Source organism: Pezoporus wallicus, unplaced genomic scaffold (assembly GCF_028554395.1).
Source record: "Pezoporus wallicus isolate ANWC-B61680 ecotype Strahan unplaced genomic scaffold, APGP_CSIRO_Pwel_v1 contig_5785, whole genome shotgun sequence".
NCBI classification, from domain to species: Eukaryota; Metazoa; Chordata; class Aves; order Psittaciformes; family Psittacidae; genus Pezoporus; species Pezoporus wallicus.
This window is the reverse complement of record NW_026641150.1, coordinates 2,362,596-2,390,567: the sequence shown is the minus strand read 5'-3', so window position 1 is coordinate 2,390,567 and position 27,972 is coordinate 2,362,596. Positions and strand designations below refer to the sequence as shown.

At 42.6% G+C, this 27,972-nt stretch overlaps 1 protein-coding gene across 2 annotated transcripts in view; it reads right to left on the bottom strand.

The window, feature by feature from the left end:
• Positions 1-27,972, bottom strand: part of EDAR (ectodysplasin A receptor) — a 74,357-nt gene that overhangs the window by 44,875 nt on the left and 1,510 nt on the right. Inside the window, exon 2 of one of the 2 annotated variants that reach the window (XM_057422351.1) lies at positions 19,408-19,508. The exons of the other annotated variant lie outside the window; for it this stretch is intronic. Within the exon in view, the coding sequence (XP_057278334.1) occupies positions 19,408-19,440 (33 nt within the window). The 5' untranslated portion in view covers positions 19,441-19,508. The remainder of the gene's footprint in view (positions 1-19,407; positions 19,509-27,972) is intronic. 2 annotated transcript variants of the gene reach the window in all.

Below are 27,972 nucleotides of genomic sequence, written 5' to 3'. Positions count from 1 at the left end.
TAGATAGCAAATCACACCGCTTTTTACTAGCTGGCTATACCTAGAAGTATTGTTTTGCAGCCCTATAGGCATCAAATCGTGATTGCTTCAGAGATCTTGCAAACTGGTGCATGGTTTCCGCAGGACAAAGATATATTAACAAAAGGTATTTTATGGGGCTAGTGAATCTACCTAGCCCAAGTTTGTGGGAGGTATTATTTTTAAGCTAAAAAATTCAGGGTGATGGGTGATCCTTATTGGTCACAAATGAAATTTTAAGTAGTCTTCCCATCCTCCAGATTAAAATGTCTGCAGACACCAATACGGAAATAACCCAGACACAGATGGTCCTGAATCTCACAGGTGACTGTGGAGCTTGGTGGATACAAATAAGAAGGGACTATCCCCTCTTGGAGAAGCTGTTTTTGGTAAATTCAACTCTAAGCATGAAGCAAGCAAAACATAAATTTTAGGCCTTTCCTGTCAAACATGATGTCTGGTTCCACTGGTTTGGAAAAGATCTTAGCTGTTGTTTCCCTTAGAACAATATGAAAGCCTTGGGGAAAATTACATTGCTGAGGGATTCAGTATGTAAAATATACAGAACACTTGAGAAATCTCAGACTGGGCGTGAAGAATCACTCTTGCCATGAGTTGGCAGGATTTTTATCCCTTGTTTACAGAAAATTGAATTTTGGGGATTGCTCAGTGTGCCCCCTGGGTGAGCCATTCACTGGCTGTATGATGCTGTGCCGACCTGCCAATCCCCAAATTCCAGGTGCGAATGTGTTGAGAAAATCTAATGCAGAAGGATGCATGCCGCTGTGAAGCAAGATGGTGTCAATTAGTTCATTGCTGGAAAATATAATTCGAAGAATTTTTGGAAGAGGAAATGCCAAGTTTCTAGTTAAACTTGTTGAGTATCTCTGGCAAATTTGAATAAGAAACTTTCTCTGGAGAGACTATAAAAATAACTGCTCAAGCCAAGTAAACAATGTATTCAATGTGACAACTTTTGTCATTATGTCAACTCCGATTTTCACAGATTACGATGAATGCAAGAGCGAGAAGCTAAAATAACACAAAAGGCTTGTAAACATGGGGGGGGTCTGGGAGAGGAACTGGAGTGGGGGAATGAGCTAAACCCATGAAGTTAAAGCATATTAAACCTGTAAGGCTTCTTCCGAACGTGGCTGCTAGAGCATTCTAGTCTGCTTACTTGACTGACTTAACATTCAGCATGAAAAAAAACCTGGAACGGCCAAAGTGTTACATCACTGTGCAGCTAAGAAAGCAGTCTGAGGGCCACAAATGTAATTGTTCTCTCATGCTTCACATACTTGCCGCTGACTTAAGACCCTGTGCTTAAGTCCTGCATACTGGCAGCGCTTGTAACTTCAGCTCTATCTGAATGTATGAATATGAAACTCACTGACTGCTGCAGCTGAAAAACAGAGATCTCTTCTTATTGGGAAAGACAGCATTTGTCAATAAGTATAATTAGAAATTGCTCTACAGTGTCAGAAAGGACTAATACTATTTTTCTAACCTACAGGAGGCATAGGCAGACCTCAGATGCACATTCTTAGTTAGCTTAACACAGCATGCCAAACCCATTGTGCAGTGCTGCTTCTATTCCTGCTCTTGGCCTCACACTAGTGAAGGTTATCCATTAAACCACCTTGCAGAGAAGGGAGGTTATCCTGAAAGCAGGCTGCATTAACGGAGGCTGGGGCATGGCCTTCACAGGTAAGTAGCCTAGCAGAATTTGTTTGTCGTGTTGCACAGTAGGAGCATGCTTTAAGAGAAGGGCCTGAAACACAGAAGAATAATTCCTATGATAGGCTGACTGCTGTAGATCAGTTTGGAAAAACTAAATATGGGAAAAATTTGCTGTCTTATGTAAACATGCTCACTTTTGTAAAGCCTTGGACCTGTCTCAGAAGGGTGAGCTCATGTGCAGCTGAGTAGACTAGTTATCTTCCTGTGGATCAGCCTGACAAGTTGCCATGGATGCTTCAATTAACTTAGAAAACCTGTAACCATTCCTATACCTTCCCCATGTACCTCAGTGGTCCACTGGAGCCCTTTTAGTCGGATACAAGTTAAAGCAGCCCTCAGGCTACTTTAATATAGTATGTTGGCGCTAAGCCAGCAGAGACAAAGCCTAAGGCATACATCAGCCTGAGTACTAAAGCCAGTGCTGCAACATGGATGTATTTATTCTTCTGTGCTAATTCTATGGTGTGTTGCAACAGCATCTGGTCACACCTCGCATGGTGTTTGCCTGCCCTAATTAAAAAGGACTCAGTCAGCCCCATCTTGTTTTCAAGGTAGGTTTTTTCCCAGTCTTTCTGTTGTCTTAGAGGTCTAAAACCTGTAATTTCTGTCAGTATTTGTTGGGAGGCACTGAGGGACATGTCTGCGTCTCCACATCCAGTCCCACACTCCCTGTGTGACTGACGGGGTACGATTACTGAGGTCCTTGCCTCCAGACCTGGGAGGGGTAGAGACCACTGTCTCCAGACTAGGAGGGGCTGAGACACTTGAGAGGATGCAGGTTGTCTGAACAGCCCTGGTTCAAAGGAAGAACCTGGCATTCAGGGGAGAGCAAGACTACTTCCTCCCCGAGGTGGAGCATCAGGCACAGCTGTGCAGGTGAAATCCCACTGAAGTCTGCAGTGAAATTCCCAGTGTTCCTGGCGGCATCTGGATTTGAGCCATGACACACAAAGAGAGCACTCGATATGGTAGTTGACAGAACTAATAAAAGGGGATCATGTAGATAAAAACGGTGTGTGTTCATTGAACTCAAAGGAAGTAGTTGTATAATTTCCCTATCAAAACAATACCACTACAAGGACCACAGCCTTACCCTAACATAAACCTGTACTTAAAGGCTGATCAGAAACCTTAAGATTCTCTTGAAAACAGCCAAATCCTAGCTCAGAGACTGAAATGCAACACTCGTTATATTCCAGGTAACAAGACAGTCAATAGCACATTAACAGTTAAATAATAGTTCACAATTAGCGAAAATATGAAAACTGCTGTAGCCTTCACTGCAGCAAAGGGCTTATTTGTAGTCTGTTGCTTGCATCAAAATGACACGTTACAGAAAGATGAAGGGAGCCTGTCACAGCCCGTTTGAAAAGTCAGTTCTTCTAGACAAGGCTGGCTGCTTTCATCCCTCTTTGCATTATCAGCTGAACTGCTGGCACCAGGTATTCAAGGAATTTCAGAGGGAAGGAGGACAGCACAATATTTCCTTGTCACTGTGATAGATTTCACAGACCATTTGGGCAGTACATCTAGCATTCTGTCACACAAATTGAAATCTTTGGAAGGCCAACAGGCTTTAAGAACAATACTCAGCTTACTCTAAGACTGGGGTGTTTGGTTGTGACTAGATCCCTCTTTTGCTCACGAATCACTCACTTTCATCCTTTAAATGTGTTCAGAGAACCGGGGGTTGGGATAGTTCTGCAACGGTCTACCTGGCTTGGTAATTAAAGTGTCCATATCCATTCTTCTTTGTTCCCATGTACCTGTATCTCAGGGAACAGGTTTTCTCTGCTAAAGATGGAGCTACTCCCCAGGCTGCTGTACATCTCGGAGACAATTAGCTGTGTTTGCAAAGGCTATTGTGTGTGCGGTGTGTGGTCAGCAGGCATGGCGTTAGGAGAGATCCTGGGCTTCACCAAAGGAGCAGGTTTGGCACTCATGACTGGAGGTGAGACAAGCTGCCGTGCCAAGTGATGTGGGCACCCCTCCTTTAGGGTGCTGGAACCCAGCCAGTAACCTAGCAAGATCTTTGAAGTATCAAGCTGCTGACAGTGCTATTTAAGATTGGTAAACAGGCATCCTATTTAAACTGTGGTTAGGGAAGGATCTTTAGTGCTTGGGAAAGGGAGTGTTGTCAATCTAGAGTCTGGGGAGCACAGGACCCCAAAGGACTGCCTTGCTCCCTGCAAAGTGGCCATGCAGTCAAAGCCCACTCCTCTTTCTGGATCAAATACCTGAGTCACCTCTATGTTGCACAGTCCAGAGCCCATTATGTAGCTACATTTCACCAGCTGATATTTTCCCGTAACACCTAAAACATTATCCTTCCATTCACATGCTCCAAACTCACACCTTCCAGATGGAAATGGAAAGTACTGCTGAGCACAGTGCTATGTTTTCTACCCTGTGTCACGAAGCCAGTGGCATGCTGGTATGAGCAAGCCTGGTCTTCTGTACAATTTGTATGTACTTTTTAAAATTTTTCCACGTGTTTGGGATTGAAGCTGTTTTATGAATAAGACTGAAAATACAGTCCTATCTATTGTCTTCCCTCTTTTTAATTACCTCTCAACATCTGACTGCATGCTGTTTCTCAGTAGTACAGCACAATGTGTCAGACACGTACAGACTTCGGCCTTTTACACTTCAATGACACTCTGATTAAACTCAAAAGACCCTTTAAACAGCACCCTGATTTTGAAAACATCCCAGAGCAGATACATCAGTAAATAATTAGAGGCACTGTCCTCAGTTCCAACGGATTAATTCCTCCTCTCTTCCATTGCCTATTCCCAAGGCATAGCTTGCAAATGCTTCTAACCCTGTCATACTCTGCTTATTTTTATTTTTAAGTTGGAAAAGTGCACTCTTCAGCAAAGACCATAAGACCATTTCCATGCAAACTCCAAGCTTTCAAACTGCATCCTTGTTTCTGTCTCTTTGCCTAAAGAAGTAACTTTAGAGAGGGCAAAATGGCTTCTTACCTACTTGGAAATCTGACAGCTCATTTTTCCCACTCTTTTCTTCAAACAGTTTATCTTTTGGGAGAGATCAACTACAGACAACTTGTGGAATCCTTTTTCTTGGCCATTATTAAGATTCATGCAAAGAGTTGTGCTGTAATATCTCATCTTTAAGTGGCTAGGTGTAGCTAACCATATTTCTAGGCTACCGTTAGGAACAAAAGAGTCCTCTGACTTGTTTCAAGAACTTGTTCTCCTATATATAGAGGGAAAACCATTATTTTCCCTTGACTGTTTTGGAGAAGTACTGGGTAGCACAGGGCTTGCTTGTTTGTTTGGTATACACTATCCTGCTTTCTGCTGATTTTAAAGAAGGTACCCAAAACTTGCCCAGTCAAACTTGCCAAGCTGTACCTGCTCAGGCCCTTTACCTTGTGCTGTGCAGAGATTCAAACCAGAGGCTTTCCCATAGTCTTCCTTACCAGGAGGAAGAAGAAGGTGAAACACTAAGTGACTAAATGTGTGACTCCTCGATAAGAAGGTTAATTTAAAACTGTACACTTTGCTCATTTAACTTTTTTCTTTGTGTGTGAGGAAATATAAAATGCCACTGTAATTGCACTTTGGCCTGTGGGAATAATATCCCAGAAATAACAGCTCTACTTAAATTCTAGTAGCTTAAGATCTCTGTGGGGCTGCTTCTTTCACTGCAAGACCTATAATTAGCCATTCATTATGGCATTGAACACTAATCCTGAGGAAGCCCATATTTCCCCTCGAGCACTGTATCCCAAACGTGCCAGTGAGGAGGTTGGACTGCTACTCTGCAGTTCATCCTCCTGCTCAACACAGGCAGCTCAGGGGGTTGGAGAACCTCCCCAGGGGCACCCCACAGGGCTCTGCACCAGGGACACCTTGTGGGACACCTCATTGCTTTCAGGTGTCATGTACTGTGTCTCACACTGCAAACATCGAATTGCTACACTCTAAGTCTGAAAGCTCTGGTGGCATGATTTGCGCTGCTTTCCACCCATCTTTTTGCTCTACAGTGAGAAAAGAAAGTAGCTTCCCATTTAGGAAGGATGGGAAGCCATTAAGCCAAGCATTCCTTTCCTCTGGACGGGAAAATTTCCTCAGCCTTTGGACCAAGCATGACTGCTTTGGGGATGGGGGTAGCTCACTGGTGCTGCTCCAGGTCTAGCAGCCTGTGCCTCCACAACAGGGGACGTTTTCCCAGCACAAGCAGAGGGGATACTTCCAGGGATCTTTATTGGTCAAACTGAAGACTGAGTTCAGGTTGGGTGAAATGGCTCATATGAAGAAGACCTGACTAAAGACATTTCTCCATGTTTTTGGGAAATAATTTAGCTTCCCTTAAAAGAAATAAGCAATTTTCTCAGATAAAGTACAATAAATATATAAACTATTTCACTGAGCAAATCCTACATTTGAATCGGTTTGTATTTTCCAAAGACTTTTCCGGTTTTATTGTTTAAAACTCTCCTCTGAATTAGAATTAAATTTGTCAATGATGTTTTCAGTTGCTTAGAAACAGTGTTGGCAGAGTTCGTGTGCGTGTTTGTGAGCAAATTACTGGCTGAAAAGATTGCCCCTTTCTATGTGTAACCTTTACTTATTAACAGTGGTGCAAACTACTCTGTAAAAGGGGCTTGGAGAACTAACTCTGTGGTGGTGAGCATGGAGCTGATAAGATGCAGTTAAGGTGGTGAGACCAATGTACAGACAGTCCTCAGATGTGCCTGACTACATCCCTTATATAATTTCCTCTGAACTACCAGCTGGCCTAAACTTGTATTTAGAAAAGACATTAAATCCTTCTGATGTTAATTATCAAGAACATAGGGTCTCCAAGGCTCAGCAACATCAGGAATATTGTTTCAAGGCAGGTCTTGTGTCTCTAGCTTTGACTGCAAAGTAAAGGAAATAATGTTTTTTACAAACACTTCATCACTACAGATCAATGCCACCACACACTCAAATTTGCTTTTCCCAGATTTAATGTAATACGAACAAAGAGGGTTACTATAAAGTACTGGAAATCTGAGGTCAGGGGAATGAAGGCATGTAGGAGGTGTAATTCCCTGCTAGACTTTTAAATGTGGTTATTCCTGACAAGCAATATTGTCTGTTGATCCTCACCAGCCTACTAAGAGACACTCTAAGAGACAAATCCGTGAGCTGCCTCAGATAGATGCAGATAGTTATACTTTAACTTCACTTTGTCATGTATTTTTAGTGAAGAAATTGGTACAGAGAGAAGCAAGGTTTTACTAAAAGAAGAGCTCAAGTTTCTCTGAAATTCCTGATGATCTTCCTCTCCATGATAACACTGGGTTGGACAAAGTTTTAGATTAAATCTCTAGACACTGCAATAGGTTAAGCTTCACAAAAAAAGCACTTTGCATTACTAGTTAGGCACATTTTCTTCATCTAACAGTTGTAGTGCATGTTGAAGTAAATCTCATATTACTTGTTCGGTAATGTCACAGGCCTGATCTTGTTCCAGGCTTCTTTGGAAACATGGGGGTAAGCTGCACAAGGCACAGGAAATTTGTATTTAAAAAAAAAAAAAAAAGAATGAGCTCACTGTTCCTATGTTCAGTGTTTGGAGCTGGAGCTCAAAACCCCCTGCTTTGATCTTGCCCCTCAGCCAATACTTTGGTGTTCTGTTCTTAGTCTGATTTTCTCAAAAGTTTGTAAAGAGTCAATGATGGGTTCATATTTGCGATATTAAAAGTATCTTCATAACTTTGAAACTCTACTAGAGTGTTACAAAGTAAACATATTTATATTCAAGCTAAGAATCCACTATATGCAGAAACAAGCATAGAAGTAGCAATTCCTTGGAGAGCTGGAAACCACCATGGGAGCAAGAAAGAATAAATGCACCTGGGGCAAAAGAAGTCATCTGATGACCAGAGAGATGATCAGGAGCTTTCTGGAGGTGTTACCGAAGCAATTCTTCTAGTTGCTGTACTCTACAAGGGCTCAACACAGCTGCCCACACACAGGTGCCTGGTGCCACCCGAGATGTCCTACAGCACCCTTCCTGGCCCCAGGTTGCCTCTCCAAAAGACTGCAGGTCCCCTCTGGGTCCTGTGTCAAACCGACCAGCCTCACGTGAACATCCTACATAGCACATCTTAAATGGCAGTAGCATACATAGGCAGGCATATGAATACAGCTCTTCAGAAGGATCTTTTACTCATTTAAAATCACAGGCAGAAAAAAAAAAGCAACACTGAAAGATCTCATCCTTAAGACCACATAAAAGCAAGATGCAGAGCATTTTCTGATTTCCAGTTGTGATGGTAGTCAGGGAAAGAAAGCAGGTATAAACTTCCAGTAGCTGGTGCCCACACAATTACTTATTCCTACATGAACTGAGGGTGAAAGCACTATTTTTCTGACTTCATGCTCTTGCAGGTCACCAGAGAAAAGTATCTCATCATGTGAAAAAGTGCCATACAGAGTCAAACTAGCTGTGATTTACCTATAAACTGAACGTACATGTAGGGGTTATATGGTACAATAAATAAAATCATCAAAGGCACTGTTCCTCTAACTTTAAAGCAGACCTGCATTTTGAGCACAGGATAAAATATCTGGGGCCTCACACAGGAGATCTGAAGGGTAAAAGAGGACAGGGTGGAGAGGCACAGACAAATGTGGAAATGCCTCATTTCCCTGAGCAAACAGAGCCTGTTAAGTGCGAGCACAGTGACCATAACACCTCTCCAGCTCTTCCTGAAAATGTCTTTATCAAAACTTTTTCCTGATGATGGCAGTGATTAAGGTGCAAGTTGCACAGGGAAGAAAGAAGCTGTGAAGCAAAACTGTCATTGCACAGGTAATCTCAACGGTGTACTGACCAACGCCGCACCTAAAACTGTTTGGCAACTATTTTACAGTGTAGGCAAACATTTGAGTTTAGTGTTACCTATGCTGGGTGTTGTACAGTACACAAATAAGGACTGTCTCTTCCTCAAAGATCTTACAGTCTGAAAGATAAGAAGATGAAAGAAGGGAAGATGAGTAACTAGGGGGACTGTGGGAGGGGCTCACCTCAGTTAAAATGTAAAAACCTGGAAATGATTCAAAGAACATACAGAATTTGGTACTGGAAGTGTGTATTTTTTTATGTATGAAAGTTTTACAGTTAAGAAAAAAAGGTGAAGCTGTTGACATTTGCTTGTGCCTGGTTTTGTTAGGACTTAGGTAGCACATTGCTGCTACCTCTGACGACCCTACGGCCATCTGCACAAAGCCAAACCTCCTCATCAAAACCCTGGTCCTACTCTGAGAGAAACCCTCGCACAGCAGCACCCTGGCATCCCATGAACTTGCTGGATTTTGACCTTGATAGGTGTTTGAGGGAAAGCTTTAGAGACCAGATGTCTGTTGTGTACGGCAGATGACTTTTCAGATAAATACAAGAAATTGTTGGACATTTTTTGCTTGCATACATTTAGGAAAGTTATGAGTCACAAAGTGAACAGAAATAAATATGATATAATCAGAATGTGCAACTTTCCATGATTCAGTTTTGCAAACATTTGTTCAAACCAAACCTATCTATCTTCAGACATAAAGCATGAGTTAAATGCAAGGATCCCCAGTCACAAAAGCACTGGACCGTTCCCTTTCTGGGAGGGAGTAGCTGGGGCACAGGGTGCTGGGGCACAACAGCAGTGTGCTCAGTGACGCCCTGCACCCTCTGCTCATATTTGCCTTTATGTTTCTAGAAGCACAGTTTATTGTTACTGGAAACAGAGGGACTCACCATCAGGTAGCACAAACTTTAATAGGGTACAGCAATGGTGTGGTGGACATCCCTGGGTCACAGCTTGTTTGCAAAGGACAAAGATTAAGTCCTCTTTCATTTTGAATATGGCTTAGTACTCATCAGACAGTGACTCTGTTGGTTTTGGGATCCTACCAGGGTAGCTTGTTTCTCAAACAGTGTTTGAGATCAGACCTATCCCAGATCACACAGAAGACAGAGCTGACTTTGGTCTCAGCAATGCCGCAAGAGTTCTGATACCAATAGGAAGGATGCAGCTGCAGCTTCTCTTCGCAAACCATTTGCAAAATGCCACATGCATATGAAACTGAGTGATCCCCAGCATAATGAAGTCATGCACCCATTGTTTGCACATAAAGGCAAAGCTTGCCATTGTTTTGTGAATCTGAGTGACACACTTGGAGCCATCCCTGGTTTGATTTCAGGCCAGTGAAAACCAGATTTTTCCTTTTCCTAGAGCAGCTGAAAGGTTGGTGGAGTGGGAGGCAGCTAGTGCCAAGGAAAAACTATGCATGCTTCTTGTCATGTGTCTTCAAGTGATGCATTCCACAGTGGCTCTTCATTTAATTATCCAAAGATAAACAAGCTACCACTTATTACAAACCAATTATGTTTTAAGCAGCACAGTTAAAAGACGATCTGTGCTATGGAGTTCTTAGTGGCAAAACATTCAGGATTTTTTACATGTAAAATCATGAATGTGCTGCGATGCTTTTGAAGTTTTAACACTAACACATATGCATTTGCTTAAAAAGCAGTCTGCGAGCAATGAACACACTTGTTTGCTTCCGGTCCTTAACGGTGCAATGCAGGTAGTGCTGCACTTAAATTCATGAGCTCAGTCTTCACAAGTTTGACCTAGCTGGTGACATTTTGGAATCATACATTTATCTCTCAGTGTAATTAAAAAATTGTTGTGGTTTTAGTATCGATTAGTCGCCTCACCAAAAATAATGCTCACCTCTAAAACACTGAAGACTTGTGTGCAAAAAAGTGGCTTAACAAAGACACTTTGAAGGGAAAAAACCAAACACAGTGTATTTTTCTCTTGCTCACCTAATTGCTGCAGATGTTGTGTAGTAGCACCTATGAAAAGTTAAATATTATGTCTTTGTAACATTTTTGATCTTCATTAATTATAGCTCAGAAAAGCTTATAAAAAGCAGCCTGCCTCTTTAACACAAATAAGATTAATTGTAGGGTTGTTCAGAAAATGAACCACCAGTAGTTAAACAAAAAATGTTTGTCTTTAAGCAGCCCTTGGATGATTTTTTTCTTAAACTGTTACAGGAAGTGAAGAGGCTGCCAAATTGCCATGCCCGTGAGCCCCACTCTCATTATCAGCCTAAATGAACGCACACACCCCGCCACTTTCATCCTCTTCCAGGTCCAAGAAAAAGAAAAAGGAGGCATAAAAAAAAGAAACCCTTCCACACAAAGAGGTGTCTCTGAAGTCTGGAATGCACTCTGGCTGTTTGAAGACAAGATTTATACCTGACACCCTCCTTTAAGCTCATTGTTGAGACTCGCCTGTGTTCAAATCAACCGCAGACTGGCTGCTGCAGGTACTTCATCTTACAACGACCACATCATCTAAGATAAATGCACCAGGAATTGCTATCACTTTGAGGTGGGAAAAAAAAAGGAGAAAAATAAAAATCAACCCCCCTGATGCAGGTAGTGGGTGGAGGGAAAAACAGACAGGCTCAAAGGAGCTCACGGGGGTGTGCCCAGGGAAGGAGCCTGTGATGGACAACAGTCTGTGGCATGAGGTCATGTGCGAAATGGGGTTGACCACCCTTGCAGGCACAGCCTCCTTTCTCCTTCGGCAGCCAGGATGCAGGACAAAGTGCCAGGAGTGATGTCTAAGCCATCACCACTGCCAGGGAAGCAGGAGCATGTCGGCTGCTTATGAAAGGCCAAAAGGAGATTTTTGACTTGGTGGGAGACGATGAGAAGGACTGTGACATCAGCTCGTGTCATCCCCATGTTTTCTGAAACAAGCCTGTTTTCCTCATTTTAGTCATACCCATCCTCTCTCTAAGCAAGCTGTGGTTAGACACTTTTATTCAGCCTCTTAAATCCCTCTGGAAGAAAGCCCTTGGTAGTAAGCACTTAATTTCACACCAAACCTGTCTGATGGGAAGCAAAGGCATAGAGCACTGATGTATAGAAAACAAATGATAGGAGGAAAAGAAGAGAGTGCTCAGGACAGTGTTAGGATGTAGAGAAACACAACTGAATATCCCAGAACTCAGGCTGCTGAAACTGTACCATTAGCAGGCGTTGTGCTAATTATCAAAGGCTTTGAAACAACATGATCAGAAAATGTGTGTCATACAGAAAGAATAACATATGGCAATTTGCAAAGATATTTATTGTCTGTATCATCATATTGCTCAAAGGCCCAATAAAATTTGGGGTGTAATGGGGATGCCCTTCACGGTGCAGAACCAGTTAAGGAAGATTTTCCAGGGTGAAGAATTACCATAGCATTTGGAATAATGCTGCATTAATCCATGGCACTCAAAAATATTTGTGAGGAGCTATTCTGAAATTACACTGAAAAGAAGGCAGAAAAATTACAGTACAGGTGGTTAGTATAAAGCTTAAAATTGGAAAAACTTGCCCTTCTTGAACATTTATAACACCTATCTTTGATCCTGGGACCAGAAAGCATATTGGATTAGAAACAAAACTAAGGATCCTTAAGGGCTGTTCTAGCATCACGGACTGGTTTCCCACTGGGGAGGACCCATCAGCATGTTCTGGATTTAACCCAACAGAAAGCTCTAGATTTGGATTTCTGATTCTCTGTTTCAAGCAGTTCAGAGCCAGGCCTTTATGGGGCTTCTTCCAAGATTTCTGGCCTCACAGGGATATTTGGGATGTTGAGCTCTGGGAAAAAGGAGCTGGTTTAATCCATTTCTGTTATAGAGCTCTTTCTATATTTAGGATTTTAAATTATATTTTATTAAGAATGCAAATTATGAGCATTTCTAGGACTCCAGGTACTTGCATGTCCCAGCTAGCACATAAACCTCATGCTGTTACAAATCTGGATAAAGCAGTGTTAAGTTTGCAGCAGATTTAAAATAGGGCAAAAGGGAGGGTGGGAAGAGAGCCTGTACAACATGTTCAACATCTACGCACCTAGGATGGGAGAAGACATATCTACACTCGAGCTAAACTGACACAACTCCCTGTGAAGCTGCAGCATCAATCTCAGCTTGGCCACAGGTATCTTGTTCTATTTTCACATCTGAAAGATTTACCATTTATACCTTTGTTTTCTTCCTGTGGGGTGTTTGTTGCTTGTTTGGTTTTTTTTCCCTAGGGGATGATGTCTCCTATCTGGTGTCAGCAGGAGGTTCTCAGAGAAATCAGTTACATCAACCCATGGCAAATGTATTGAAAAATGGAGCATGGCACCACGACAGCAATCACAGGAATCCATTGCGGACGCTTAGCCTGGAGCCTCCATAATTTCCAATGCCAAGTATCTGAGGAAATACATTCAGTATTTCATTCCGACATTTCAGCTCTCGACAGCACTACAGAATGCTGCTTGAACCCAAAGTCAAATGCAATAAACAAAACACAGCTTTGGACAAAAACTAAAGGAAGAAAAGAAGCATAAGCAAGGCCAGTTCAGCTTGCCCTATCGCACAGGGAGCCGCAGGAGAAGGAAACAGAAATGTGCTCTAGGCGGAAACGTGGCTCTAGGCAGCTGCTCCACTGCTGCCTGGGTGTTAAGTTGCAATTTTCAAGAAGCAGTTACAGGCACTATCAGGCCCTTCTGGCCTAATGAGACCAGCAGCAATGAATTAGGCAGCAAATGCCCTGTATTCCCCAGCAATTCCTTCTCGAGCCCGCAGAAAGTCATCATCTTTCTCGTTGTTCTCCAAACATTTGTTATTTCTGGCTCCATTCAATCCTTTGCATTGTATTTCTTCCTCAACACAAATGCTTTGTGGCGCCAATAACTCCCCTTTAACTCTGCATTACCCCTTTCGCCACCTTTCCTCACTCTGCTCCAGCTGCAGCAGCACAACACTGGAAAGCAGCAGGTACCCCTTCCCCCTGCCTGCACCCCATGTTGCCATAGCCACTGCTCATGCGCCCCGTGCTTTTCACACACCTGGGAGCCCAAAGAGGATTTGAGCATCCTTTCCTTCAACCATCACTTGTAGTGAAGTCCCAGCCCTCTGCTCTACCTGCTCCCCTTATGCAGCCTTTCTCTGTAGCAGTTCAGCTCCCTGAAGGTGGCAAAGACATACTGGGCAAGTGCTGCCTCTGCATCGGAAAAACTTCATCTGAAGGGAAACCCCAGACAACTCACCCTCACCTGCCTGGGGCCCATTGGTGGCATCATGTGCCATCAGTCTGTCTGCAAAGCGGTAGGTAGTGTCAAGATCATCTTACAGTCTTGTTTGTGACTTGGTGAGGGCTTTGACAAGAGCCCCTTCCTGCCTCCTGGCGTACCCACTCCTCTCCAAAGGTCTGGGGTAGCTTTTAGAAGGTAGTCTGACTAAAGGCACTGCTGTGTGTAAGCTGTGGGAAAATCATGCTTATAACTGCAGCAATGTATTCTATAGCAAAACTCTATAATAGAAAATGATTTATTTCCACGGCTTTCTGCTTGAAGTAAGTAAAGGGTTATAGAAACAGCATTTCTGTAGGATACAACTATCAAGTGCACAACAGCAACTGAGAAGCTACATTTCTTTTACAGCTTGTCTAAAATGTCACACTGTGCAAAGACCTGGGGGCATGTTTTAGTGATGTGCTTTAAATGGTGAACAGTGAAAGCTAATTCTTCTCAAAAAAAGGATGCAAGCAGGAAACTTGTTTAGAGGAAAAAGCTTTCAATGGATAACAAGTGCTTGTGTTCACATGTGGGCTCAGGTTGCTTTCGGAGTCAGTTTTTGGCTGACTTGACTTTGCTTTCTAAAACTTCTCCAAAAACACCTGTATGTGCCTAGGTGCCAGATGTGTATTCAGCATCTCAACTTCAAGTGACGGTTAATTCAAACCATGCATTACAGAAAGCTCGTCCTTTCATGATAAATGATGGTATTGACAGAGGAGGTTTTTTTATGTTATGCTTAATTACACCAAAGCTTGACCCACCAGCTTTGAGACAGAAAGGGTAGTATTTTTGTTTGTTACTAGAAACCTGTGTTCATCGCTTGTAATGAAAAGTGACCCAAACCCACGTACATTATATGTGAATTAAAACCATTTCTTTTTTGTTGTCAGGTATGACACGCTGGGTATAAAAATCTGTTACAAAAAAAAATAGCTAGAAGACTACCCCATCTCTTGGCACCTCAAGGTGATGTAATTTTAAACCCTTAAGGAAACAATGACTGAGTTTCCCTGCTTGTGTAGAGCCAGTTCTTTGTATTTTCCTCACTCAGACTGTTTTATATCTAAAGCTCCCCACCTGAATCCCTGAGGTCCTGTTTATCTCCTGCACATATATTCTTCTTGTAGGAAGAAGCCAAAGCTCTACACGGAGCTACAAAATGTTTCTCCCTAATTTATGTACCTAATAAAACAAACTCCTCCAAAAGGGAATAACTTTGGTCTTCAGAACATAAAGAGCAGTTCATGCTGCCCCCATTCATGGAGCAGCATCAGAGTTGAAATCAGGCCTACTAAGAGAAAAGAGTATTACCACAGTTAGCAGTCTCCTAAATAAACCCCAAATAGTCTACAATAAAAGTGTACTTTTGAAGTCTGCCTTTGCTGTTCAGAAAATATTATAGTTCCTGTCGAGTGTTCTTATTTCAATGCCACTCAAAAGCCTGCAAATGAAAACCTAAGATGACCACATTCATACCACCTATTACTCCTTCACTGAAGTTGGCCCCTGCAACATCTTACTCCTAAATCTCTGCTGCGCTCTCTACTTGCACTCTGAATAGCTGTTCTTGAACAGATTAAAAAGCATTGCTACTCTGCTTAGTAAGCACTAAAGGGTGAATACAGTGTATGGCTAGCACGTTTCAGAGGGGTTTCAGAGGTTTCCACAGGTCAGTTTATTAGTGGAGCAGTATGACACACTGTAAGTAAATGGAACACCAAATACTCCCTCTGTTTTGTTTGGAACAGGGAGCTGAACTTCCAACTCCTATCTCTCAAGAGAGTGCCAAAACCACCAGGTTATTGGATATTTGCAAGGGGGGGCTGCTTTTTTAAGTGGATTCCAAAGCAAATGGTGCTTGTGTGGCCATGATGCAATTTCCCACCCACCCCCCAGCTTACCCATACTCCCTAGCTCCTCTCCCCAGCAGTCCTTCCCACAGGGACAGCACAGGGAGAAATCACACAATCACATAATAGTTTGGATTGGAAGGGACCTTCAAAGCTCATCTAGTCCAACCTCCTGCAATGAGCAGGGACGTCTTCAACTAGACCAGGCTTCTCAGAACCACATCCAGCCTGACCTTGAATGTCTCCAAGAATGGTGCATCCACCGCCCCTCTGGGCAATCTGTGCCAGTATTGTACCAACCTCATTGTAAAGGACTTTTTCCTCCTGTCCATCATGACTTTCCCCTCTCTTAGTTCACAACCATTTAGTTTAAAACCACTGCCCCTCATCCTGTTGCAACAGGCCCTGCTAAAAAGTCTCTACATGTCTTTCTTATAGGCCCCTTTTAAGTACTGAAAGGCTGCAATAAGGTCTTCCTTGAGCCTTCTCTTCTCCAGACTAAACCCCCCAAGTTTCTTCAGTCATTCCTCATCACACTTGTGCTCCAGAACCTTCACCAGCTTTGTATCCAGTAGAGGATGGAGATTCTCCTTGGCCTTCCTCAAGGAGCCACAGAGCCACGAATTAATAAGATTTTTCTGATGTAACTGTCATCATTAATTGTGACTGACAGGAGGGACAAGAACACTACTTGGGGTCCTGAACCCTGAACCAGTCGCCCCAAGGCCCTGAAATCCTTCATGAGTCCTCTCAGGCTTCTTGAAGAGATTTCCTCATTGATTATCTGGAAAACTAATAAAGGGTAGTAGGGCTGTACCAGAGGAGTGAGTTTTCTGGTGATGTCCCTTACCCTGGCCCGAGGGAGGCAGCAGACTTCCCTGGTGCACCTCACCATGGGAAGAGGCTGCCAGTGAGCCACTGACAAATGCACAAGGCAGTAAGGTCTTCGCAAATGTCCCAGTGAGGAGAGCTTCAACTGGATCTGGGAATCAGCCACAAGACACTGAACCATCAGAAATCAATCTTCAACCATTCTGGTGCTCCTGGAGCTACTTGCCTCATAGCCATTCCCGATTTAAACCAGTTTGGGCTAATCTCTAGAACACTTTTCCTAAGAAAGCTCCCTGCTTCAGCAGGGATTAGGCCAGATTCACAACAGAAGCAGTGCCATGATGGTCTCAGTGCTCTGTGGAAGACACAGGAGGTGGCAGCATCCTTGCTACAGCCAGAGACTGGGGCGAATGAGACGCCTTGAAACAGAGATCCTCAAAAACCAGCAGATACGCCTTGGCCATGACCCTGGCAAGGTTGAGTTAGGAACCTGGCAAGGCTTTGCCGATGAGTCCTCCAGGCTCCTCCCACAATCCAGACTATGGAACCCCTCCTACCACTTCTCCATACATGCACACTTACAATCCCACCACCCATGGGGCGATGCAAGACTGAACACCTATGCCTGTCTGCAGAAAGCATCCTCCTTTGTCTGAACATCATTTTGAGAATCTTTCTCCTGCTAGTGGCTGGGGGCAGGCTGAGTGGGCTCCATGGAAAGGGAATAGCTCTGGGTCCCTGGCCAGGCAGCACGGCTACTGGGGCTCCCTTGCAGACTGTTTGGCTCCCTCCTGTTGATGCTTTTCTGCTTTGCATGAGAGTTTTCTTCTGTTTTTCACTCAGACACATGACTCCAAAACTAGCGATTGGGCACCACCTGGGCAGGGTTTAGAAACCGGGCTCTAGTTCTTACTCTGACAAAAAGAACATATATCTTATATTGAGTATTCTCCAGACCCTGTATCTCCATACACCCTGGCAAGTGACCTAGCCACCATACAGTGGCGTTATTTTGACTTTGCTCTCCAAATAGTGACTTATGCCTAGGAAAATGTAACAGTTAAAAAAAGGAGGAATGGACAGACAGATGGACACCTCTTCCAGAATGCACAAGCGCTGGGACTGAGGGCACTGCTGTGAGAGAAACAGCTGAAGTCTCCCCAGGCTGAGGAGCACATCGAATCCAGATCTCCCACCTGAGTTCCCAAAGCATGGGCTAAACATGACAGTGCAACCATTCTCATTGGCAGGACTTCCGCGTGGCCTGTTAGTCTGTTCACCCAGCACAGGCCAGGCCAGGTAAAGCATGTCCAGAAGCACACGTTCAGGCATGCAAGGAACTCAGTGGATGCAAACGTGGGTGTTAAGGTATGTAGATACCTCGGGGTGAAGGGGCAGGCGAGCAAGGTTTCTTAAGATCTAAATTTCAGATTGAGCGTGTGAAGTGACAGGTCTGATAAGCATCCGAGTTCCTCCTTGGGATTAAGTCCATAAAGATGATCTAACAGAAAGGATATCTGCTTCTCACCGCAGAGTGCTCCGAAATCAAAGATTCAGAGACTGCCTGCTCTTCTACATGTTTTTCACACACCCATCACTAATTGCTCTCCTGTGATTACAGGAGTGTTTCATCTGTATATACAAAAAAGGGTGAAAACTCCAGATGAAATTAAACAGAACTGATTACGAATTTTCATCTGTTCTGCAAAAAATGAACATGTCTATGAAGCTAAGCAATGGGCTGTGTGCAGTGCTTGGTAAATTAATCCAGCTAGCATCAGTAATGATAAGGAAAATACCACAGATGATAGCAGCTTTGCTTCTGTATGTGTTTCTGTGGAGCCTGAGCTGTTCAGATCTTGCACTTGGCTTTGCAAGGGAAAAGCAAATGCCTCTTTCATTCATTTTGATTAAATTAATACGGTTTTGGCAGCTCCTGCAGCAATTGTACCTTTTCTGTTAAGTTTTTTGCAGTTCCATCACAGGCACAAGCAACAGCAAATAAAAGCACATCATCATCAGCTTATTAAAAGAAACAGCAAAAACACCCATGACATCAGGACTGAGGGAGCATCTCAAGTCTTTCCGCTCAAGTCTTTCCACTAAGTTTGTTTTAAAAGGGATGAACAGAAAATTCTGAAGGAACAAAACAAACCCAGACACCATGCTTCCCTCTCATTTTCTTTGCTTTTATGTTTTAGAATTCCAGAGGAAAAAGCCATGCATACATACAAAATATTACTTGTTTTAGGTGGTAAACATATATATCATTCCACCACTTTTTTCTTGGTTTTGTCACTTATTTTTTAAGAAATAACTTTGCCATGCTTCTTAATGTGCATCTCTGAAATTCTTCAGGGATGCTTATATAATTAGGAAGAACTTACTGAATAAACAAGCCAGAGTACTTTGGAAAGGCATTAAAATAATGTGAGAGGCACAACTCAGGCTGTGCTGTGGGCAAGCAACGCATGGAGTTGAGCTCAACTACATTTTGCTGGAAGCAAGCATTCCCTTCCAAAGCGGATAGTGGCTCTACCAGCTGTAAGCCCATCACTTTGCAGTCACAGACTCATACAGTGATGCTGTACAAAGCCTTTTGAGCTGCTACAAACCACAACAAGTTCAAAACCTGACTCACGTCTAGAACTTCGATTCGCTTGCTGTTACCGGCTTAGTCATTGCCAGCAGCCCTACATGCATCTGCTAATCCTGCGGTATCCTCAGCACCTTTCCCTCCTGTGGGAAAGCCCTGGTTAGTCAGCCTTGCAGAAAGGTAGGGTATTGTGATATTTCTCTTACCATTGTGCTGCTTTGTTCTTCTTGCATTCCCATCTTAATGACGGTGCGAGCTGTTGGCCTTCCACACTCTCTTTGTGCCTATGTAAATTCAGTGTTTGATGCTGAAGAGGCGGAGACGATTTCTAAGTCAAGGGGCAGGTGTGAGTGAAAGGAGCAACCCAACAGCCAAACTATTTGAAAAAGAAACCTTTAATGTCTCATCAGCTCAGCACTGGAAAAAAAAAAAAGGCCTTCATAACTAGTCTTGAAAACTGGAAAAACAGGGTGTCTAGCTATAATTTAAGACATTAGTAACAAGCATATATTGCAGTTCCCTGACATATTTTGACTTTGGCACAGTGAAATGCTATCTTAAAGCTAGGCCTGATTATTGATATGTGAAACACTGTCAGTGACAAAGAAATTACAGATGGGTTGATTTGCTTCTCATTCACTCATCAAAATTTCAACATATTTTGAGAGAAGAGACCAGGCTAAATTTTAGAGCACACCTGAAAAAATGGTTCTTTCCTTTTGTCAGACATACCGATGAGGATTTTCACATGACCAGAAATTTAAGCATACTTATAGTACTGTAACAACTTTACAGGACTGATCATGGTCTTCAGAGGTATTCAGTGGCTACCATAAGCACCCCTAAAACTGCAGCCTTGGGATGTGACACCCCCATTAACAAACTAAGTTTCAGCGAAAGGTATTTTTTACTCTCAACCAATGAGTATGCTGTCAGTCTGGATGTTTCCTTTAGAGCCCATAAAACACACCAAAGAAAGAACAAACACACTTTGCCATTAGGGAAGAGAAAGCAGTATGAGCCATCTGAATTCCCACAGCTTATTTGTATTTCCCTGGCCCAAAAAAGACTTCCAAGCATGAAATTATAACTTCAAAACATGAGCAGCTTATTTGCCTTCTGTAGGACAACTTTCCTACTTGAAGTTGTGTGGGTACTTACAAGCTCTGCCATGTAAGTCACAATGTACAGAAAACAGTCATATAGAGCCCCCTCTGCACGAGCATCTTTACAGTTATCTATCACAAGAAGAAACCAAAAGTCATATTTCCTATTGGACTTCTTCCTTCTGCTGAAGTAATCAACTTTCTATGTGGTTGCCTCATCTAGAAAATTTTCCTGATGCTAGCATAGATGGGCGAATGCAAGCATCCTGCTCCTTGCACCTTCAAAGCTACAACATAAAGATAACTGTTTTCTTTTAGTCTTTTTTTATTACTGAATATTATGCTTACAATAATCCTGCTTTGCAACAGATGGTTTCCTGTTGTTTCTGCCAAATGTGAAATAGCTATAAAACTTGAAAAGGTTTTGATGCTGTCACTGCATGAAAAATTGCATCTATGAGGGAAAATTAAATACGAGCCTTAGCCTTTAATTGCTTTAATCTTACTTAGTAAGTGAACTTTTTTACCCCCACCCCCAACTCAAAGCTTCCGATAACATGACCTGAAGGAAAAAATATAGCTGTGTATTTTAGTCAGGTATAAAGCCTTAATTAACAAAAACAAAAAAGAGGAAGGGGAAGTAGATAATTCTCATGTCCAGACCAACCTAACAGCCACCAACTACAGCTAACAAGAGCAGTGCCTTTGGCTCAGCTTCATAAAATATGTAAAGTCATTTCTGTCAGAAGACAGTGAAGTTCCTGTTTTCAGTGCTATAATAAGGAAATCTGTCACTTTAGCAGACAAATTACTAGAAAATGACTTGCGTACTCCCAAGGGGACAGAACCTTCGCTTCTTGCATGGGCAAACTTCAGTGAACTCAGTGACAGCTTTACTTGAACGCAAAAGGAGTGTTAAGTACTTCAAAGAAAAATTGAATTTGTAGATTTCTCATCTGATGAGGAAAACTGTTGATGTTCTGATGCTCTCTAAAGGCATAAACTCAGTGTTGTATGGGAGAAGGGCTAGAGAAGAGGTATTTTACCAACAAAGGCAAGGGATGGGCACACCACGTACGAGTGGAGCATCAACGAATGAGTGAGCTAGACATGCTCTCTCAAATTTCTGCCAGCATTTGACTGGCACCACATCAACACACTCATTTTCTGAAAAAAAAAGCAAGCATTTAACCACATCCTTCTACCTTACAAGGTAAGACAGTGCTCAATGCCATGGATCTGCCTGTACAAGCACTGAAGGTAGAAGCAAAGAGAGTAAATATTTGAAATCATTTTGTCATTTTGAGTGCATTTGTCTGTCTGTTGCTTTACATAGAAGGCCTGATATCTTAGGGCTCTGCAGCATAAGAAGCAAGTGCTCTGTGTTACACTGGAGATTTGGCACGCACCCATTTCTACAGGAAGAAAGCATACAATTGTAGTCTCACTCAACCAAGACATCAGACCTCAACTTTCCAGCTGTTCAGACCTCTATTGTTCTTTCCTGGTGATGGATCCAATATCCATTCACTACAAGGAGAGATTCACTCTCAGTGGAAAGAGAACCTGGTGGGATTTTAGTTTCTAGTGTCTTTTCCTGCTCAGAAGGCTGGCATTTAAAAGCTGAGGCAGAGGTGACATTGTGGGCAGGAGAGAGTGGAAAATATGTACACTCATCAAACTGCAGCCAGATGTCTCATCTACATGTGGACGTGCCTCACCCATGTGCTTTACCCCCAAGGGCACCATTCACTGCCTCCTCAAAGTGCTCCTGGTGTTTCCCCGTACAGAGATATTCACAGCAGAGATTATGTTTGTTTGTTTAGTCTTTCACCTCAGTTAAATTAAAAACAACCTTATACAAGCTCTGGGAGACCTGCACCGCACAGCTACAGACAAAAACCTGCAGTTCAGCTCATCTGTGGCTCCTGGTTCATTGTGAAGACCTCCAGGTTGTGGGGAGCAAGGGCACAGGGGATGCTTGGGAGCCATGTGGCTGATGTGCTGGACTTGCTGCCTACTCTGAGGGAACCTGCATGATGCACAATTTTGATGTTTGTGAAAAAACAGTGGCTCCTTGCTTGAGTCAGCAAAGCATTCATGGACAAGCATCTTCTGCTTCTCTTTTGTTAGTGCAGCCTGTGTGCATCTGGACCTCGGATAAAAATCAGGAATAGGCATGCAGGTCCCATTCAGCTAGCTGCTGACATTATTGGAAGGTGTCCTGTTGACTTCGGTGGAAAGTGGTTCGATCCGCTGTATGGTCATTTATTTATTTATTTATTAGTAAATTTGTCATTTGGTCACCAGCTGAATCATTTGCACCTTTCACATGCAATTAAATACCACAAACTGCTAGTTTTTCACAACTAGTTAGAAACCATGATAGAAAACATAACCCTGCCACATCAGAGATGTTCTTCATATACAGTACTGTATTTGCATCTAGGTTTCCTTGTTGCTAGCCAGTGCTATCTGTTATCTGTTTTGGTGTGCTTATGAGAGCTGGTAATTTTTGAAAATTGAGAGCAAGGGAAGAACAATGGCTTCTTCATTTTAATTTTACATCCCAAAGAAACCAACTAGATCTACATATGCACACAAAACTATACCCCTCCAACTGGCAGTATGTTAGCACATGCTTTTTCTCTATGGAAAATCTAAAGAGACAAGGCTCATCATGGGGAATCATTTGAATGTAATGGAATAAATCTGCGCCCCGCAATGCTTGGATACAGGGTTCTGCTTTTGTCTCTCTTGGAGGGTGCTGACACTCAGACTTGGTGATGAATTAAACGGTGACAGCTGAGATAGTTGCTGCCCTGAGCTGTGTTCTCTGCCCTTCTCTTGGCAATTGCTGCCCTCCTGCAGCTGGCACAACTGAACACTTTGTGAATCCAGTTTCACACTGCCAGATTTCATGCCGGCCTTGGCTCACATGGGTGCGCCAGACCATAAACAACCATGGCTTGAAGGCAAGTCCATGAGCAATTGAGCCATGTCTGCTGTGCAGGTGGAAAAGACTCGGAAAGAAAGGGGGTGGCCAGCTGAAGGTGGTGCTGCATTGCTTCCCCCCCCCCCCCCACCCCCCCCCAGGTGGCAGCTCACGGATCTTTCTCTGCTATTTTTGGATGTACAGATGCAACTGACTGGGAAGACCCACTGTCACCGGCTACCTACCAAGACAAGAAATGGTGAGATCTCAAGTGACAAAAAGAGGACACATCCCCAGCCTTTTCTTGGTGTTTGGGGGTTGGTTTTTCTTTTTTTGTTGACTCGATTAGTTTTTTTTGCAACTGCCCTTCAGGGAGAGTATTAAACTGTGCTCAGCACCAACTACACTCTGTTGCTTTGCAAATATTTTATTGACTCTGATAGGAAGTGAAACTTTAAGAAAGTTTCCTAAAACAAAAACTTTAGGAAAGAGAAATTTTAGGTAATTTCAAACTCCTTTTTGTTATAAGTAGCAAATCTAAGTCCCATGTTTGAGGACGTCTGCTTCATAGTTCCTGACTATAGCAGGATATAAAACAGCAACAGGTATTTTAACAAATTCTGACATTTTTAGCCCTTGATCTCATCTGTTCCTCATATTTTTGCAGTCCCAGTTATTGTCTTCCAAGATGTGTGATCTGGATGCACAGGGCCTTTTTCTCTCCTTCTTTTCAGTGACAGAAGCCAATTTCTACAAAGCCTCTATTTATAGCTTATTAGTATACAGGCCTTATAGCAGCCTTCCAGTACCTAAAAAGAGGGTCTACAAGAAAACTGGAGAGGGACCATTTATAAGAGCATGTAGTGACAGGACAAGGGGGAATAGCTTTAAACTGAAAGATGACAGATTTAGATTAGATATTAGGAAGAAATTCTCTACTGTGAGGGCAGTGAGGCACTGGAGCAGGTTGCCCAAAGAAGCTGTGGCTTCCCCATCATTAGAAGTGTTCAAGGGCAGGTTGGACGGGGCTTGGACCAACTTGGGTCTAGTGGAAATTGTCCCTGACCATGGCAGGGGGATTGGAACTGGATGAGCTTTAAGGTCCCTTCTGACCCAAATCATTCTATGATTCTCTGAAGCTATTATCTCCTTCCCTCTCTGGTCCTTCTCCCAAGCAGTGGCAAGAGTATAGAGTTGTGAGAGAAAAATGGAGCATGTCACAGGAATGCATCCTTCCAGCTTGGATAGCTGTAGATATCTAACCCTGAACTATTAAAAACGGTTCTTGTTTAAAAAGAAAAGAATCCTGACACTCAATCTGCAAATAATTGTATGCAGCATAACTGGCACTTTAGCAGTTTTTCTTCGTGATATATCTGAAGGAAGAGATATATGCACTGTCAGAAGTAAAAGCTTTCTCAGTACTTGGCCATATGTTTCTGCTTTTGTCCCCAGCTTGTTACACTGCTGAACAGAGCATAAAGGCTGGTCTAACAGAGTTTCATATACAACACAACCTCCAGGGGAGGTGGGGAAAAAAAGTTAATTTTTCCAGGGTTCCTTCTTACCAAAGAGCTGGACTTGGATTCAGCCAAGTTTTACAGCACCATGTCTTGGCCATAAAGCCTAGTGAACTAGAGGCTCATTAACATGGTCTGCAGGGGATGTACATCCATCAGAACTTGCACAGCAGAGGCAAAACCAGCGAGAAACTGAAGCTTATATATCTTTCTATGCCAGGCTTCAGTAGGGAAGCACTGAAGATTGGTTGGGAAGGTTTGGATGCTGCAGGTTTGCCACTAGGTTGATCTTGGCCTTTAAGATCAAAAGGATCTCAGGTCTACCAGCATTTCAGGATGCTGAGTCAAGCTAAGCACTATAAATTCTCTCATTTTAAATCCCCAGTTCCTCAGCAGCCATTTGCTCTACCTAAATAACATTCCCAAAACACAGTTTACCCTGCACATGTTTATAATCAAAGCAGGCCCCTGGATAGTTGGACATCAAGGCCCTCATAGCCTCATGTACACAGCAAGTGAAGCAAGAGTCAGCTGAGATACCATCAACTGCTGGGGATGTTTCTTGTGAGACAGAGAAAAAGGCAACATCAACCTCCTGAAAAAGCCTTTCTGCTATAAAACTGACACAGCTCTGGCAATCCCTTCTGCCACATAAAATCCTACCAGCCCCCCTCCCTTTCCATAAAGGAAATGAGCAGAACTTATGGCGCCAAATCCAAAAAAAAGCTCAGCTCTGCAGAATTGAGTCTGAAAAAGAATAAATGCCAGAAACTCTATGAAATCCACCGGGGACTTTGCTATTGATTTTGCACTGCAGATGGTCAGATGTTATGGTAATGTGGTAATGTAAAACCCATTGCTAGATTCATGGCGGGTGACTTAGCTCAAGCATTGTGGATTAACTTCACAAAATGCCACTTATGACAGTTCAAAATCAGCACTCCCTCGCACCAGATCAGGAGGATGTGGCCCTGACTCCCCCTTCTCCACAGAAATTTGAAAATCCACTGGCAAAACTTTAACGTCTTCAAAAGACAATAGTAGATAACGCTTTAAAATAGTCTTTGTTTATCTTTTATTCTTTTTTTTCTAACGGACTTCTTCTGAATTTGAAAGTAACATCCTCTCGTTTTGTTTCGATTTCCCTGGTGGGAAGAAACTGAAAGATCTGAGATACATCAAGTCAGAAGAAATGTATGCAAAGCTAACATGGTTCAGGAAGCAGTGTTTGGTCACTAAAAGTTGCCACAGAGCCAGCAAGAGCTGGGCACACCACGCTTGTGGGAGCTCTGCCATTGACTTCATGGGCTTGTGATCTCCATTTATGTGTTACAGAATTGTATGAGTGATAAATCAAACAAAAGAACAACAAGTTACTTGGACCCCAAATAACATTTAGAAGTGCTAGTCTTCTGCTGTATGAAGCCAGGTTCTTAGTTTTATGGGAAAAGTATGCCAAGCACTTTATCCACACAGTGACCTTTATACTGACCAACATGTATATGTATGTAAGTATATGTATAATATGTCATACATGTTACAATATGTAATCATATTACAACAGTATATCATGTCATACATATTATAATATGCATAATATACATATTATACATATACATGTCATAAATGATATATTATCATGTCATAAATGTCATGATACCATCTTTGGTCAGTAGTATCTAATCTTTTACAGGGTCTCACCTTCTTGGAATATACACGGCAAGAAAGTGTATCTGGTTTTTCAGACAACTCCGTGCCCTAACGACACACTGGCTGGACCATTTATGTGTATTAGGATGGAAGGGATTTCCCCAAGAAGAATTGCTGCTGCTGGGGAAAAAGGGCACCTGCTATCTTCCGGACGCATAATAAAAATTATAGTGGGTCCTGAGGGTCAGGAGGGCACCAGAAGGCAGCAAAGGCCTGGATTAGAGAATAACCAGAGGGAGAAATGAGATACTTTTAACAGGAGTGAATAGAAAGGCTGATCTACCCCCAGCTCATCACAAATGACTCATGTAGGGTGTGGTCATGCTGTAACCTCTATGCTTACTCTGCTATAGGCAGTAGCTCACATTGCAATTTATCTACTCTTTAGCTGAGAAGAGAAGCAGCATAGATAATGATCTGAAACCCAGTTCCATCCTAGCATGGTTAAAGGAAACAACTCTGTTGAGGATATTAGAGGGGAATTCCTCCACTGATGACAACATGAGAAAAACATTATCTTAATACTAATCTTATCTTCAAAAGCTTATGGTGCTATTTTTTGAAAACTGAGACTTCGACCATTTATCTAGCATGGCTCTATGGGTTCAATTAGAAATTATAGTCTCTAACAAAATATTACAGTCCTCTAAGAAATGTCACCCTTAATATATAAAGTTGAAATGTTTCATGTGAAACCACTTTCAGAGGAATTCAGTACAGCATTTACAGTGAGATGATTCCCACAGCACACAATTCAGTACAATCCCTTCAAAATCACCATCTCACAATCTGATGTGAAAACTTAAACCTTACATGTTTTCCATCTAGTTGTAATAGAGAATAAAAATACCTCCTTATGGCAGCAGTTTTCTGTAAAAGCTACCTACTAAAAAAAAAAAAAAAAACAACAAAAAAATACCAAACAAACCCCCAAAAAACATTCTGTCCATTTTTTCTGGGCACATTCTCATCTGGTATCTTTGTCAGACTACACTACTGCAAATGGCAACACAACTGTATTGTATCCTACCAACCAAAGGAACTGGTCCAAGCTTTGGTCACAGTTTCACCCTTGTCAGACAACTGCAGCGAAACTGAGCTCATAGGAGCCTACCTGAAGATGAAATTGTTCCCACTGAGTGGTGTGAAGCCAAACTGGCTGCTGAAGGTATTTCCTGCATTTGCTCTTGCTTCATTTAATTTCAGAATTAATTTCCTACCAGTTTAACTCTTCTATAGGGAATGCCTAAATTTTATTTCCACTTTCTATATCCTAGGCATTTCTGCTGAAGAAGAGCAAAGAACTGAGTAATCCTGATCCTAGTCATGGGGTTTGACTCCACGTTGCACAGTCATATTAATTTCCTTTCAAAATTTACCATTTCCCATGTTTTTTCTCATAGAGGTGCCAGAGTTTTCCACCAGCAATCCAAAACATTTCAAGACCTATCACTTGAAACTCCAGTGTACAACATTATTTCCTGCCTCCGCTGCAGATGA